The sequence below is a fragment of the Rhipicephalus microplus genome, chromosome 3 (assembly GCF_043290135.1).
Source record: "Rhipicephalus microplus isolate Deutch F79 chromosome 3, USDA_Rmic, whole genome shotgun sequence".
In the NCBI taxonomy this organism is placed as follows: Eukaryota; Metazoa; Arthropoda; class Arachnida; order Ixodida; family Ixodidae; genus Rhipicephalus; species Rhipicephalus microplus.
The window spans coordinates 45,243,802-45,260,452 of NC_134702.1; the positions used below are offsets into that span (position 1 = coordinate 45,243,802).

The following is a 16,651-nucleotide window of genomic DNA, read 5'->3' on the forward strand; positions in this document are numbered from 1 at the left end:
CCCCCTTCCCTCTCTCTCCTCTCCTACGCTCCCCCTATTTTGCCTCGCAACGCTGACGCAGACTGGGACAAGGTCTATTAACCTACGCTCCCTCCCCACTCTCCTCTAAGCATTCCTCCCCGTGGCATCTCGCAGAGCTAACACAGGCAGCATCTGCTAGCAAGTTCCTCGATTGAAAAACTGCTCGCGCTGCACAACCGTGATGCCCCGCATCACACCATGGTCCCTTTCGGAAAGATGGCGTAATATGTAGGAATGCTTGCTGCCAGAAGATAACTATCACGCTTAATTTGGGTGCGTCATTGAATTCAGTTTGCGCAAAAATATAACATGGCTACTGTACAATAATTAGATAGTTATTTTCATTGCAGTCCGAATAATTACTGTAAAATAGACCATAATTTAGTTTAACACTTCCAGAAGGTGTACATGTAAATTTCACAACATTTGTACAAACATTCAGTCAGAGAGATCAGCTTGACTATGATTGGCTTCTGGGAAATAATAAATTATCTTCATGAAAGGCTTCCACATTTTACACAATGTTGTCGCTTGAGTTATTGAATGATGGAAATATGAGAGATTTCTTCGTTTAGACTGAGTCTGTAAAAGTTTCAAGGTTGCTTGTCTACCTTACAGGCTTCAACACCCACGGCGTCAACCGAGGATGGCGACAAGGCCAAGGAAGCTGCCAGCAAGGAGCTGCCATCCTCTTCGAGCGATGCAAAGCCAGATTCTGAGGTCTCAGGGTCGTCAGAGTCCAAGTCGCAAGACAGCAAGGTAGAAGGCGAGGCCAAGAAAGAAGAGGAAGCGGCACCATCGTCAGCCAAGGATGACAAGGAAGTCGGTGAGTTACGGGTTTTGCAGCTTGGTGTTCTGGTGCTGGTAGCCTAACAGGATCCCATCACCAGCGTTCCTTTCAGTACTTGGTGTAGTGTGAAATTCTTGGGCTTAGCAGACACTGAATGGTCTTGTGTACCTTTCTGTTTCTAGGAGGCCTAGAAATTGGGAAGGATATATTGCCGATTTAAGCAGCGAGAAACTACATGCAAAGAATAGTTTTCCCACTAAGTAGGAGAGCAAATGTTGGATGCTGTTTTGGGTGGCCCTGGGAGTATGTTAGTGATTGCAGGCATTTTGAATCGGCTTGGTTTTCAGATATTGCACGGGATTAGTGCCAGACCAGTGGTAAGGTAATGAGTAAAATAATGGTCGGGGCGAATTGTTTCTGCACAGCGGTAAAGAAGGAGCCCGTGGAAGAGAGCGTGCCAGAGGCCGTCGCCAGCACGTCCAAAGCGGAGGAAAGCGAGAGTGGGAAGCAGGCTTCCAAGCCGGCTGAAGACGAGAAGAAGCCCGCTGCCGCCGACGACAAAAAGTCCGCGGACGGCAGTAGCAGTGGCGGCGAGCGCAGTGGGGCTGCGACGCCTGCTACGAGCGCGGCAGTGACACCGAAGCCCATTGTGCCGCTGACCAAGCGCAAGTTCATGTTCAACATTGCCGACGGCGGCTTCACGGAGCTGCATACGCTGTGGCAGAATGAGGAACGAGCGGCCGTGCCGGGCCGCGAGTATGAGATCTGGCACCGGCGGCACGACTACTGGCTGCTGGCGGGCATCGTGAAGCACGGCTATGGCCGCTGGCAGGACATCCAGAATGACGTGGCCTTCAGCATCATCAACGAGCCCTTCAAGATGGACGTGGGCAAGGGAAACTTTCTCGAGATAAAGAACAAGTTCCTGGCCAGGAGGTTCAAGCTGCTGGAGCAGGCCCTGGTGATTGAGGAGCAGCTGCGCCGTGCGGCCTACCTCAACCTGACGCAGGACCCCAACCATCCGGCCATGGCGCTCAATACCAGGTGAGGTGGAGATGATGGTTGTAGACTTGGCTCAGTGTTCAAGGAAAATTAGTCGTGAGTGGTTAATGGTTGAAACGGAAAACCTACTGGCGTAAGGTTTTTAGTTATGGTTGAAACACCCGCCATGGTAGTCTAGTAGGTGTTATGGTGCTCAACCGTTTAACTGAAGGTCTGTTACGAAATGGAATCTTGGCCATGATTGCGATGCTTCGATGGAGGAGAGGTGCTGCACACTTGCATGCTTCAGATTTAGGTGCTTGTTGAAGAACCACAGGTGGTGAAAACTTTTTTGAGCCCTCCACTGAGAAATTTCTTATAAACATGTTGTGTTGCTTTGCATAAAGCCCCAGCAAATATTATTATGAGAGCCGATGGTGGTAAACTAGTTTGGCGTTCAGCAAAAATTCATTAGCCACGGGTGGTTCGTCGTTGAAACAGCAACCACTCATGTATGGGTGAAAGTCAAGGTCGAAAGAAAGCACAATGCAAGAAAGCAAAACATGATGGTTTATTGGAAACATATATGAAATGAAGGTCCAGAAATCTGTGTTGAAACAACCCTCCAGTTCACATTCTTTCATTGAGGTAAGAAATGATTGCTCACATCTGAAAGTGTAGCTAGTTGGTTGGGGTTCACTGCAAAAGAAGGTAGGCGTGCAATCATGGACTCCAGAGATCAAGACAACACGTTTCGCATGTGTGTTGCTTAGATCACTTCTTCTCTTGCATTCATTTTTGCAAGCGTAACTTGTTTTATCATGAAGAACTATTGAGATGGCCTCTGTGTTCCTCTCAAGGTTGCTTTTAGCTTAGACTCTGCAATAATCGATTGGCAGCTGTTGCAAGAATATACCATAATTGTCGCTCACTTCACCTTGTTGTGGACATAGAGATAATTATAATGATTGTGGTAAAGTAGGAAAGGTTACTATAAGCATCATCTTGCTGGTGAAATGGGTCACCTGGACCCCAAGTTTGCTGAGGTGGGACTTCGATGTACATTTAAACCTCATTGTAACGCAATTGCATCTCACACGAAAGTGAGTTGGTATATCTAAAAATTCTTTATGAAGGCATATTTCTAACGCTAAATTGTAAAAATATTATTCATTTACTTTGTTATAACCAATATTTCATATCTGGATTCGTTATATAGAGGTTTGAGTATACCTAATTAACCAATCCAATAATAAGCACATGTCTTGAAGCATGCTTGACTCTATATATATTACAGTAAAAGCTCGTTAATTCGGATTTCACGGGACCGGAAAAACTGTCCGAATTAACCGAATGCCAAATTAACGAATGAACAGGGAAAACAACATTTAAAATCAAGCTGCAGAAGCATATCTTTATTTGTTGAAGTATTTTGTAATTGTCTGCGTTTTCGCGCAGATTCCGGCTGACATCACAATTTTTCTTAACTGTTCCAAATGGTCAACAGCACGCAAGCTGTCGGGACTGTTCAGGCAAGCGTCCTCTAATATTACGAGCGCCTCCGAGACTTCCCGTGAGGTGCGATGAGGTCGCGGCTTTATCTCCTCGCATGATTCTTCGTCGGAATCTTGGTCTTCATGGGCGCCCCTGACATCATTAATAATCTCTTGATCGGTCAGGAGACCACTCGTGGCGACACCATGCTCAATTGCGATGTAGACCTGAAAGGTCACATCTGTGGGAAGGGCAGCATCGAAAGTCGGGCAGTCATCGGCTGTGGGCTCGGCTGACACCTCCTCGATGCCATCGTGAGCTACTGCTGCATGCTCGGGCCTCACAAAACCGCTGTGCCGAAAACAGTTGGCGATGACTTGCAGCGGAGTGTTTTTCCACACGTGGGCGATGATGTGCACTGCGCCGAGTAAGTCCCCTTGATACAACTTTCCAGCTTCTGAGCATTGGATCATTCGCTCTAGCAGGTGCTTGCGGTACTTTGACTTCACGTAGTGAATGATACCCTGGTCCATCGGCTGAAGAGCAGACGTAGTGTTGGGCGGCAAAAATACTACTTTGATGTTCTTCAGTTCGACTGTACAGTTATGGGCACTGCAGTTGTCAACAACCATAATTATCTTGCGGTCCTTCGACGTGAAGTGCCGGTCCAACTGCTGCAGCCAGCCGCGAAAAATGTCCGATGTCATCCATACCTTCCTGTTCGCTGGGTACTCGACAGGAAGGCTTTTGACGTTCTTAAAACAACGTGGCTTAAGCGCCTTCCCGACGACAAGTAGTGGCAAGTGCTCAGTGCCAGTTATATTGGCGGCAAGAAGCACAGTTATCCTTTGCTTGCACTTCTTGCCACCAATGCACGCGTCCCTTTTGAAAGTCGCTGTCTTGTAGGGCAGAGCTCTGAAAAATAGAGCAGTTTCGTCTGCATTGAACACGTCACGTGGTTCATATGCGGCGATGTGCTCCAGCAGCTTCACATTTCTCCACTCTGTGGTCACGCTTTCGTCAACACTGGCCTTTTCGCCGCACACACTCCTGAAGACAAGTTCGTGTCTCTCTCGAAACATCGCAAACCACCCTTATGACGCTTTCAACGATTCAATGTTCATCATTGCAGCCTACTTCTCACCTTGCGCCATGATGAGAGGTCCGCTCAAAGGCAGATGCGCGTTGCGACAGTCAGTAATCCTCCGGAGCAAAGCTTCTTCGAGCTGGGGATGAGCTGCGGTTCGCAACCGCTTTCTAGAGGCATGAAACTTCTCGCTTTCAAAGGCTTGTCGAATCTGTTGTTCATTTTTCACGTACGTTCCCAACGTGCTCAGCTTCACATTGTACTTGGTCATAACCTGCTGTCGCGATTCGCCATTTTTCAGTGCTTCCAAAATTTCCGCTTTAGTCGCCAAGTTCTTCGTGTCGTAGTTCTGCCGCTTTTTCGTCGTTGCCATCACTGTAGCGCACTATGGTGGTGGCATGCAAATACGGTCACAATGGAAGAAAAAGAGAACTCCGCAAGAAGAGATGGTTCCGACGCGACAACACAAGGGAAAATGGCGTCGGAGGCGCTGAGTGGAGAAGAAAAAAGACTCCGACGTTCGGTGACGCTGCGATCGCCCCTACTAGTTGATGATGATGGCGATGCCACTCAGGTTTCGGTTTCACTCCAGTGGTGCCAGCGCTGCTTTATCACACTTTTGTGTAGCAGCAGCCGTCAGCATTTGTCCGAATTAAGCGGGGCGGAGCCGAATTCCGACGAAATAACGAAGGTTTGGTCCCATAGATTAACATGCACTTTGGCCGGGACCAATAGAGCTGTCCAAATTATCCGAATTTCCGAATTAACGGGTGTAGAACTAACGAGCTTTAACCTTGTTTTGTTTCGCTGTGGCCTGCTTTTGAGCATGTTGCTTTTGTGCCCAGGTTTGCGGAGCTCGAGTGCCTTGCGGAATCGCACCAGCACTTGTCGAAAGAGTCCCTTGCAGGGAACAAGCCGGCAAATGCTGTCCTCCATAAGGGTGAGACACCAAACCTGTTTCTGCTTTTCTTTGTTTTTACTGAATAGAGCTTGTGCCATCGAGATTTTTCATAAAAGCCCAAGTGAAAGCTCGGTACCATAATTAGTTGACACAGCCTTGTGCTTTGGCAGAAAATTGACTGAAATGATCAATTTAGAGCAATATTTACGAACGACCATGCCAGCAACTAGATGTGTTCGCAGCTTGTGTTCCCAGCTTGTGAGAAGAGCTGTTCCCAGCTTGTGAAACATTGAAATGTACATTATGCAATAGATTTGCCAATTTTACTTTTCTACCTCAAACTTCATATAAAGAACTTGGATATAACGAAGTGAAATTAGGATAGTCTTGCGGTAGCTGTAGTGTTAAGAATATACCTTTATAACGAGTTTTCAGATATAATGAAGGTATTTTCATGTAAAATGCAACTTTGTATAAGTGTATTGCATATACTATACTTTAGGCAATCATGGAATGGCCGAGTTCTGGCCTTACTACAATTATGCAATGTACACATTTCACATACCATATTCAATTTGTACCATGTGTCTGGTGTCTCATGTATTTTGCCACGGTGCCAAGAAAAATACAATTGATAAACATTTTCGTTTTCCATTACCAGTGCTGAACCAGCTGGAGGAGCTGCTGAGCGACATGAAGTCGGATGTGAGCCGGCTGCCCGCCACGCTGGCCCGCATACCGCCGGTAGCCCAGCGGCTGCAGATGTCCGAGCGAAGCATCTTGTCGCGGCTGGCGGGCCAGCCGTCAGGGCAGACGGCGCCCCTGGCAGTCGCCATGGGACCCCACACCACCGTGATGCCCCAACAGGCCGCCGCCGCTGCAGCTGGCGCGCCCCCACCACCACCACCAGGAGCTGCCGGACCCTCCTCCGCCGCCGCGGCTGCGGCCGCCGCAGTGGCGGCCGCGGCCGCTTACTCGAGCCAGTCGGCCCTCGCCCAGGCCTCAGGTCAGACTGCCTCGCCTGTCACTGGCGGCAACAGCAGCCCGTACTCCCCCTCTTCCTCGTCCTCGCCTTCATCTGCCAGGCAGTGACTGTGCCTGTCTGCCCGCTTCCTCTTTGTCAGTCTGCTGCAAACACCACCTGCTGCTTTTCTCATCACTGAGCAGTCATGAGTGTGCTTCTCAGTAGTGACCCCCATGGCCCGTGCCTTGTTTCCTCAATGTCAGTCACGATAACCATTTGCACTTTCTGTACTCGCAATCTTGGCCTGAAAATCTTCCCTACTTACAATGACTGAGCGCTCCCTCATTTCTGCTGCCCTGTCTATTACCGCGCTAACCGTCGAACTATGGAACTAACCCAGACTCCTTCACACTTTTTGTGAAGTGTGTCGTATGTTTGGTTTTACTGCCCCCCCCCCCCCCCCGCACCCCTGCTACTTTTGTGCTTCCTGAAATGGGTTGCTTGCATGCCTGCCTTCTGTATTCTTCTATGGAGATTTTGTAATGATTTACACATGCCCAAGCACATCGCAAGAACTTGCATAGCCTGTGGAATTCTTTGGATTTTTTACTTCTTCGCAGCTGACTCGGGCTTTTTGTTCAGTGCCTGCACCTTTATCTATCATGTTTCTATCCTGTCTTTAAATGACACTTGCAAGAAGTAACATTATGCCTGCCGGTCTGCTGTTGCCACTAGGCTGAGCCACCTTGCTACAAGCCACCTCGTGGCTTCCACATGAGAGTGACACGCAACGTTTTCGATTGGTCAATTTACAGCAATCTTGGTGGTGCTGTTGTTGGGAATGTTGCAGTGAATGCATACTGCAGTAATGGATTGGTAGTGAAATACTGAATTGGATAATAGTTAGAAGAATGGGTGTAGTTCTTAATCTCGTTTATAGCCTTCATAGCCTGCTCATTGGTTTAGCACTGTGATATTGCTTATGAAGGCCCAATTTACGCAGTTGCTACAGAAAGTCACTCATTTCTCACAAAATTGCAATTTCTTGTTGATTCCTCCTCATCAGTCGCACGCTGAAGAAATCGCCCTTTGGCATGAATCAGCGTGCATAAAAGAAAAGTGCAGGCTTTCTACGCTGATCTCGTGAGCGTCGCCATTGTCCCAATTTCATTACAAGACACCGAAGCCGTAATGGTGTCAGATGAAGGTGTTTCACAGCTTTGCAAAACAAGGGGTTAAACAAAACTTGTAGCGCAGCCGGACAAGCCATAAGATTGACCAGTTGAAAACTGCCTTGGGCTTGATCAGGTGCGACATTCTGTCCTGCCTGGTTGAGCCAAGACGAGCACTTTGTTTTGAAACTTGAGTGTTTTGTGAAGTGTGCTTGCTCGGTGTTGGTTGGATCATGTCTTTATGACTCTCGCGTTGGCTGTGGCTTGCTCAGTCAGCCCCAAATGCGACATTGAAGCGCGTGACGACACCCAACACTTGCTTGTGGGGTCATTTTTGTCTGATCACAGTAATATCCTCCTTATGCTTCCTGTGCTCGTGTTTCAGCATGTGAAGTGGTGCACGCATGCACCGGTGATTGCACTTTTTTCATTGTGCTGCTTTGACTGACTTTGTTTAGCTTGCCCTGGAAATTGGCACTTTCTTTAGCTGGCGCTGCCAATTGACATTCTTGCCTCCCTACATTGGTCACTGGTATCTTTGCATGTCACTGGGGGAAACATGCGAGTTGTGGGGGTTCGCACCTGCACATGTGGACCAAGCATCTTTAGTTCACCTTCTTTTTCTCATACTGCTGTCCTTCGTGAACCTTTGTGTGGAATGACAAATAGTGTTCCTCTTTCCTGAAAATTGCTTGTTTGTTGGGACTGTTAGGGTTATGACAAAGAGGGTAACTCTGGCCCTCCACTGACCTTGCGTAGTGGGATTGATGCATCCGATACCCAAGAGACCGATTTTTCAGATGCACTCACTTCATTGCATATCATTGATATTTTTATATTTTGTTGTTTTGATTTTCTTTTTGGTAAAGGGAATAAATATTGAACTGGAATTGTTAATTTTAATGTCTGATTCACGGTTTTAAGGGGGCAGACTGGTCTTTGGGACCAAAAAGTGACAAAAAAAATTCATTTTTTAAATTTGACATATTTGGTTTCTGCAAGTACCGTATTTACTCGCGTAATGAACGCACTTTTTTTCTTGAAAAATCTGAGCATTGTTGGGCGGTGCGTTTATTAGGTGAGGTAAATTTTATAAAAACTTTTTTAAGAGAAGGAAAAATTGTGGTAATTAAAAAAAAAAGTAAGGTCGCTTAGCATTTCGCAATTTACAAAGGCATACACTCCTCCGAAGCCACAAAAAGGCTTTGCGACTATCTTTTTATCTTTTCTCCCTATGGTTTAACAGCAACAGTGGTATCTGCTTGTGATCTGGAGGGCTGCCCAAAAGAGTGCACTCACAGGGGAACAAGGGATAGTTAGAGTGAAGAAAAAAAAAAAAAGAAAGTAGGCTAAAATAAGAAGGGCAGAAAGTTGGCCCAGGCAGGTTGGTGACCTTCCCTATGTGCTTATCAGCTGCCATGTCTTTACACTTGCACTGCTCTTGAACCCCCCTGTGGGGCACAGATAAGAAGGGGGAAGTGCTGCACACCCAGGCACAGCTAGAAAAAAAAGCAATAAGCAGGCTGGCAAAGGGCAAAAGGGGGGAGGGAGGGAGTGAGCTTGGGTGGTTGATGAGGGTCGGCAAAGTAATAAGAAATGGAAGAGATCCAATGGGTGAGGTTGAGAAGACGCCAGGTGTCCTTAATGTGACTGTAGCAGATGAATGTAGCGGGTGCGTTTATTATGCCACAGGGGGAGGGGGGGGGATTCAAATTTTGATGACTGAAGCTGGGGGTGCGTTTATTATGCGAGCGCTTCATTACGCGGGTAAATACAGTATTTTTCTATCTCTCTGCAAATGGTAATTTTTTTGTAATGCCATTCTAACTGTCCAGATTATTGGTACTGTTAACATGTGGAACCTGGAAAAAAATGGGGAACAGACTTCGAGGCTTCTTTATAATTTGCCGGCACCTGTGTTAGAAGCTCTGCTACGAATTTATGAGCATTTTTATGAGGATTGCAAAACATGCGCACCATGATTGTTGCTTTTTATCGAATAGCAGTGAACTCGAGGACGACCACCGTTTGTCGGACCCCTCAGCTAAGTCTACTTTGTGATTCGAAGTTGATTTTACGATTACGCAAATAGGTTGACACCGATTATACGTTGAACCCCAAATTTTGGATGCCCGTTTTATGAAAAAAATCGTTAATTTAAAATTGCGGTATGCGGTAGCTTGCACTTGTATATGAGGCGGTTGGCCTTGGGGTGTGCTGTTCAACGTTGCCATAGACTGGTCAGTATTGTGCGAAGCAGTGAAGACCAGGATTGAGGTCAGAAGTGGTGACCTCCACTGCGCAAACATTCATGTAGTATTTCAGAAGGGAAATGAGCTCCCCTTATCCTGGAGACATTTGTTTTTCTTTTTAGCTTTTTATGCCTCTTCTTGCTCGTGTTCTTTGTTGAACTTTGCACAGGGGTTCCTCTCTTTCTACTCTCTACGTAGCTAGCCATTTTTTCATCCTGTGAAAATAGTGTGTCCTCCAGGAAACTATACTCGCTTACAGCTTGGACAAAGTGTTGGCTCCTCCCACAGACATCGCTGGGTTCCTTCCATGGAGAACTTTAATAAAAGCTCCATGTGGTAGTGCCTACCCGTTTCCGTCTGTGACATTATGAAGCATTGCTCGAGTGTTTCAAAAGGTCCGACTTTCTCCTACAAATGTAGCGTCGCCGGTTTCAGACGAGAAACATGATGTGAATTTCTTCGGGAATTCTCATATCGCTGTTCAGCCAAACCTAATATTTTAGGTAGCAACGACGAACCTTCACCCCCTAATATGCGCAGTATTACATTAGCAGAGAGGGAAGCACTTGAAGTTTGAGTGGAAACCAACTAGCACGACCGACTTCGGCAGGTGAAAAGCGGGCCAACGCTGCATTTATCTATGTCATGCCGACATTTTTTTCTGTGGTTGAAATTGAGTGTAGTCTAAAATTCAGTTGCAGTTAGGCTTTAAGAAAAGCGGTTGGTAGCCTATGTATGTTGTTCCGACATTTTTTTCTGTGGTTGAAATTGAGTGTTGTCTAAAATTCAGCTGCAGTTAGGCTTTAGGAAAAGCAGTTGATAGCCACATGTGAGAGTTGTACAGGTTTTCCTTGTGCTGAATGTTCTTCACAAGAAGTGCTCATTATTGCTGGTGTATAGAGCATAGTCCATTTTGCGTGCATTGGTTTTTGTTTGTGTTGCTCGCGATGCTGAAACCGGAACTTGATGCATTCTTTCAAAGGCATCAGATACATGTTGGAGGGAGTGCAGCAGGAGAGGTGTGATGACTCCAACAGAATCTCTCAACTGCTGCGAGGTATTGTTCCGGACGTTTCAGTATGGGCGTGTACCGTGGGGCTCCCTTCACGATGCACTCTGGATCTGAAGAAATGAAGCGACTGTCTTTGTCCATCCATTGGCTCGGTTGAGGCGATGATTGTGGAAGAAAATGAAAGCTGATAAGGGAGCACCTTATGACAGTATGAAAGCTAGTTTCGAAAACTGCTGAAGATTCTGAGAGGGTGAAAGCACCCAAGCAAATGATAGCAAGCTTGGCACCTTCGCTCGCTGCAATTTGTTGCCTACACTGTGCCACTTTGGGGAAAGTGCAAGTCTGGCACTTTGCGTACACTTTTCGAGGAACAGCAATGATATGCAGGCATTGAAGCTGGAAACTAAAAAAATACAGTGAGGAGAATTCAAGTGGTACCTACTGTTAAAAACTAAGACTACTCAAGATGACATTGGTTTAAAAGGACAGTAAAGAGAAAAATAATTTATCTATTATTGGATACATCGCACCTTTATAATTAATGAAGGAAAAGGCATTGGTGAGCAATAAAATGCACAGAATGGAAATGAGGGTGGTGACACCACTCGCATTTCCAAACACCTCGCCGGTGCTTGGAGCTTCCGCATCAAACGACAGTATAGATTTTGATGGCGTCTGCTTGAGCATACCTAGTTACTGCTGATAAAAACTGACCTCCGAGTGGTGTTCATAGACTTAACGTAAATGGAGTCCATTTTGCCAGAACATTATGAATACGCTTCGAAATCTGTCATTTCGTGTGTGATTTCAGCTTTCAATTTAAAAGGGGAACTTTGACCTCGATTTTCTCCTCGGTTAGTAAACTGGTGGTGAAATGAACGTTACAGTCCTCAGAGTACACCTTATGAATCTTCACAAATCCATTGTTTTACTTTAGTGTCCCTTTAAACCTGCCATAAGCTGATAAAGCATGCACTTTTCAAGATTAGGTACATGGTGTGGATATTCTGACAAGCAAAAAGCAAGGAGTAAACACTACTAAAGGAGGCTAACATTGTGAATTCTGACTGCCTTTTGTTGTGCTCTCTTCTAAGTTCTTTCTCTTTCCTCCCTGTCTACCGCATTTTCATGCTGTGTTCAGAGCTTTGTAGGTTTGATCCTTGGCTGCTGCAGTGGCTGCATTCAGAATATCATTCAAGAACCTGCTTGACTTTATTGTGAAGTTTAATGCAAGAGCGCAGTGACGAGGGGGGCCATCAGAGCCTCGGATAAATTTTGACCGCCTGGGTGTTCGTAATGTGCGCGGAATCTTGTGCACGGGTATTTTGCAGTGCATATTGCTCCGCATCATAATGAGAACACTGCTCAAGGGAATCAAACCTACGAACTTTCGTTTGACAGAAAAGTGCCGTTGAACCTTCGTAATAAGTACATAGTGCTTCACAATGCATAATTTAAGGCCGATGACAGCATTTACAACCGAAATCTTCAGACCTTCTTGCATCATGATGCAAGCATTGGCTATAGCTTACAGTTACACATCTCCCACAAGCTTAATTGCGAAGAAGGCCAATTCGGGAAAGATTTAGGTGCTTAGTGAATCGAGAGCCTGTTGCTGTCTATGGGTCAAGGTGTGAGGTGCGATGTGCTGAAGCGTAATCCGAAGTCGATTCGGCACTCGAAAACAAGTTTTTGCCTCGATTGAGCAGTGCACATGTTTCCTGGTTTGTTGCCTTTAGATGCTATTCTTCAGTTAGTCTTTTAGAGTGCAAGTAGTAGCAAGTATTTTAGAGTGCAAGTAGTAGCAGTTGGTGACTGATGCGTTGATTTTTAGTTGAAACCAGCGGTGCAGTCTTTCAAACGGGTAAGCATGTTTAGATGGAAACAATGCATTTTACGAAGATGAACATGCTTTGAAAGTGCCCTCGCACGCAAACTTTGCATTCATCGTGAAGGGAGCCTCACTGCGCGGCAGAAACTTTTTGTTTCGGAATGTCAAAAATTAGTGTCTGAGTGTCTGAGTTTGACCTTGCGGATGTTTTCAGTGTCCACTAATGCAGGCTTTTTTTCTCTTTCCGCAGGATTTCCTAGTGGGGCAGCTGCATCGTTGATGGCAGGAAATTTCCCTCACCCGTTCAGGGGTCAATACTAGTCGTGTCCACGGCTAATCAAGAATGTAAGAGAACGCTTTGCTTCTTCCTCTTGTCCTGCAAGCACATTGGCTAGTTTTTATTATCGTAGAATTCTAAGCAAGCCCCCGCCCTCTACATACATCCATGCGAAGAAAACGCACAATGAAGCTGGAGTAAGCACAAATTCATTTGAGCAATAGTTTTACTGTATTTACTTGCATATTCCTCGCACTTTTTTTTTTTTGGCAGAAAACCGATGCAAAGTTGGGGGCGCGAGAATTACACAGGGAAAACTTTTCACGAAAATGTACAGTGCAAAAAAGAAAACGAAGTGACCGCAAAAAAAGCAAGGTTTGAGAAGTACTAATTAAAACTTAACTCAACAATAAAAGCACTGGTTCATCACAAGGCAAGATTTATTTGGGTCACTAATAGTGCAAGCAAATAGTCGAGAATTAGAATACCATACGCAAAGCTTGTGAGTGTTGCAGGCATAGCGGTAGCATTCGTCGCGCAACAGGAGCCCTCTAAAGGTAAGCGTAGGACGTCAGTATTGGGCTGATGGCTATTTAATAGAATCGTCCGCAGTTTCCTTCTGAAGAAATAAAGTTTACGATCAATCCCAGTTTTAGGCACACGGCAGGCCCAACGCGGCTTGGTGGCTTTCAGCTGCCGTCACCAGTAGCGAACACAAAACTCGAAGGGCCTACCGGCGGCCCTGTTGTCTTTGTTTAGTGCATGATCTGTCACTTTTAACTTGAAAGCAGCCGTGTAGCTTCAGTATCGCCCCATAACGTGACAAGATTACCAACACAACATACAAAACACGCCGCAACGCGCACTTGCCACTTTGGTTTGGCTTGGATTGGATTGAATCTCCGTGGAGTAATAGCACGATTGATGCTTTAGAGATGGCGCCAGATGACGCGCGCTATTATCATCAGTGGCTGAAACAAGCAGACGACACTATTGTGGCAGTTTTTGGGAGTCTGATAATTACTCGAGGAAAAAAAGAAGTCGTATTTTTGTTGGGTGATGTGGAGGGTGCGAGAATTGTGCGAGGATCAAGCGAGTAAATATGGCAGTTGAAATTGCAGAAGCAATGAGGAAAGGAAAATAACTGAATAAAGGACAGCTTGGGGTAGTTGGGAGCCGTACCTGAGTCTCTTACGTTACATTGCATATGTGATGCCATACCTAATTGAGCCATGACGGCAACTGTCACCCACTCGGCTTTGTCGGACATTTTGCAATGTGTATGCCAGGCGAGGCCTTGCAGCCTGAGCCAGCATAGTGCAAATGGCCGATAAATGCTGGTATGGTATAAACATCATGGTATAATTATGGCATCAACATGGCATCATCATAGCTGCCAAAGTTGATGGCAACGTGCTTGCATTTCATTTCAAATGATTGGTTAATTTCTTCTGTGCTTTCTTTTGCTTCATTTTCTGTCTGCTTCGTATATTAGTAATGGCAAGTTTTGTCCCATTGCACTTATCAAGGCTAACAAAATGAGGACAATCGTTCTGTTCTGATTTACTTTCTTTTTTCTGAGGTTGGTTAGATTTGAAAAGCAGGCCAGGTTTTATGTTTTGTTGCAGTTAAGTTAACCCTTTACCAACCGTTGATGTGTATAGTAGTCATGACGTCCTTTAACAACATACAGTCGAACATCACTACGACAAAATTTCCGCTCCGACGAAAAATTCTCGTTTCCTGGTCAGCACCCCATTGCAGTCAATGCATGAATATTCCCACCACAACAAGCACTTTTTCTTAAGCTGTTCCGCTTCAACTAAATTTGAAGATGCAATTCCAAGTTCAGGTATTTAATGCCATGCAGAAAACACAATCTTGAACACTTTAATGCATCTTCAGAACATGAAAATATGTCGACAAAGTTTAAAATGTGCATTGGCACCACCAAGAACTGCACCACCAGGAACTGCCGCAGTTTACCAAGCATGGGGGCTGCTCGATAGCGATAGCAATGAGACTGCCCAGCTTTTGCCGCTAATGTGCTTTTGAGCCGTAGACAATCTGAAGCTGAAGCTCGGTTCATGGTTTCCTTCGCATGGCTGCTCAGTGCAATCACGGAACGATGCCTTTTCTGATGTAATGCTTTTGGTTCTTTTTGCGGTTGGCCAATGGGGTCACTAATCAGCTGTTTGTCTGCATTATCAAAAAAATCTGCCAGGTGCGAGTGGTGGATGGTAAGAATAGCACGGAATAAGGCAAAAACAGCCGCTCCACGATACCATCCCTCTATGTTGGCATTGTCGGCTGCGCATTCACGGTGGACAGCTGCGGGTTTTACTGTGTTAGAGCGACTTTTAGGTTCGTTCACGAAACCCGTTATGGCTATTGTTTCAGTGTACTTCTCTGGGGTGTCGCCATGCATGGGTGAAAATCTCGTGACGCTGCTGGGAAAGAAAAGGAAGCAGCTGACACTTTCTGAATTTTGAGAATAAAAGTTCCTTTCTTTTGCTAGCTCAAGTCTGCTATATATTTTTTTATTTCACTGCAATGAAATTTTCGCTTCAATGAAATATTTTTCAGGCCCCGTCAGTTTTGTTTTAGAGGGGTCCGACTGTAGTACCAATGACTGTACTTGCTGGCAAAAAAAAATTGGTCCCACACAGAATCGGTGATGACTGTATCGGCCGTTGTGTTTTTTTTTTTTATGCAAGATGGTGCCACTTGTCCATGTTTTTCTAGTACAGTTTATTTTTCCTCTATTTCCTGTCGCGCCTTTCTGTGCCACCTCCGCTACCTCTCATGCAGTATCCTTGCACACAATCAGAAAAATAAAGAAATAGCGTTGCGTTGAAATAATGGTACAGTGTTATCTAGAAAAAGAGGCTCTTCAAAGGGAGTGACAAAAAAAAATTTCAGTCATTTTTTATAGCTTTTCTTTGTCTTCTTTCGGTTGCTAAAGGGTTAAAGAAGAGAATGCCGTTATTCAAAAAACGAAATTGTGTAATTGGGTCTCTGGCGAGTCTAACGTTGCGTTGTTTCTTTCCTCTGTCTTCTGTGTTGCAGAGAAGTGAGCAACAAGCGAAAGGGCCTTGTACAGTTTGGACAACAGGAATTAAAGCGAGCCTCCTTTGACGACTGAGAGCTTCTCTTCAACTTTCCAGCATTTGGTGCATCTTTACATTGGTTGCCTCTCATTGTTGTTGTTTTATTTTTGCTCTCTTGCACAGCGCCCCCTTCCCATTTCTTTCTTCTCTCCCACAAGAAAATGGAAGAACTGTAACAAACGATGTTGCATCTTTATAAAAGTGTCATTTTTTGGGAAGGAGGAGTTATGAATCATGTCATTGTGATTCATTAGTTTTTTTGTTTCAAAATGGTTTTCTATTGCTACTACTGCTGCTCGTGGTCCTGTCGGTTGCTTTTCTCTCTCTCTCTTTTAATAAGCAAAAAAAAAAAGGTCTGCCGTGGTGTGGGGTGTGCGGGTCTGGGGGGGGGGGGGGGGAGGTATCGCGACATAGGCACGGACGCAAACTGCGGTCGTGTCAAAGATCGACGAGGAGTATTTTTATATCGCCGGGAAGGGAGGGGATGGATTCGGGGGTTGTCTATTCATTGCCTCATTTACGATGCAAAGAAATGCTTCTCGTTGTCCTCGCTTGCCAGTCATTTTTCCTCGTGCAAGTCCTTCTATCTTTATTTTGCGTCTTGTTGGCTGCCGTGAAAGCACACCGGTATTACCATATTTTTCCCCCTTTCTCTCCTTCACATTTTTCTGTGCCCTGTTTCCTATGGAAAGTCGTCGGGCGTGACCAGCTGTTTTCGTTCTTTTATGTATTTTTGTAACATAAGAAAAGACACTGTCA

At 45.5% G+C, this 16,651-nt stretch overlaps 1 protein-coding gene across 5 annotated transcripts in view; it reads left to right on the top strand.

Moving 5' to 3' along the window:
• Mi-2 (chromodomain-helicase-DNA-binding protein Mi-2 homolog) overlaps window positions 1-16,110 on the top strand; it is an 81,585-nt gene extending 65,475 nt beyond the window's left edge. For 4 of the 5 annotated variants that reach the window (XM_075889394.1, XM_075889395.1, XM_075889396.1 and 1 more), the window contains exons 27-33: window positions 640-847; window positions 1,237-1,855; window positions 5,219-5,313; window positions 5,936-6,280; window positions 10,645-10,719; window positions 12,756-12,850; window positions 15,852-16,110. In XM_075889394.1, coding sequence (XP_075745509.1) covers window positions 640-847; window positions 1,237-1,855; window positions 5,219-5,313; window positions 5,936-6,280; window positions 10,645-10,719; window positions 12,756-12,826 — 1,413 coding nt within the window. In that variant the 3' untranslated portion in view covers window positions 12,827-12,850; window positions 15,852-16,110. The remainder of the gene's footprint in view (window positions 1-639; window positions 848-1,236; window positions 1,856-5,218; window positions 5,314-5,935; window positions 6,281-10,644; window positions 10,720-12,755; window positions 12,851-15,851) is intronic. The other variant, XM_075889397.1, reaches the window with a different exon arrangement.
• Window positions 16,111-16,651: the final 541 nt, after the last annotated feature.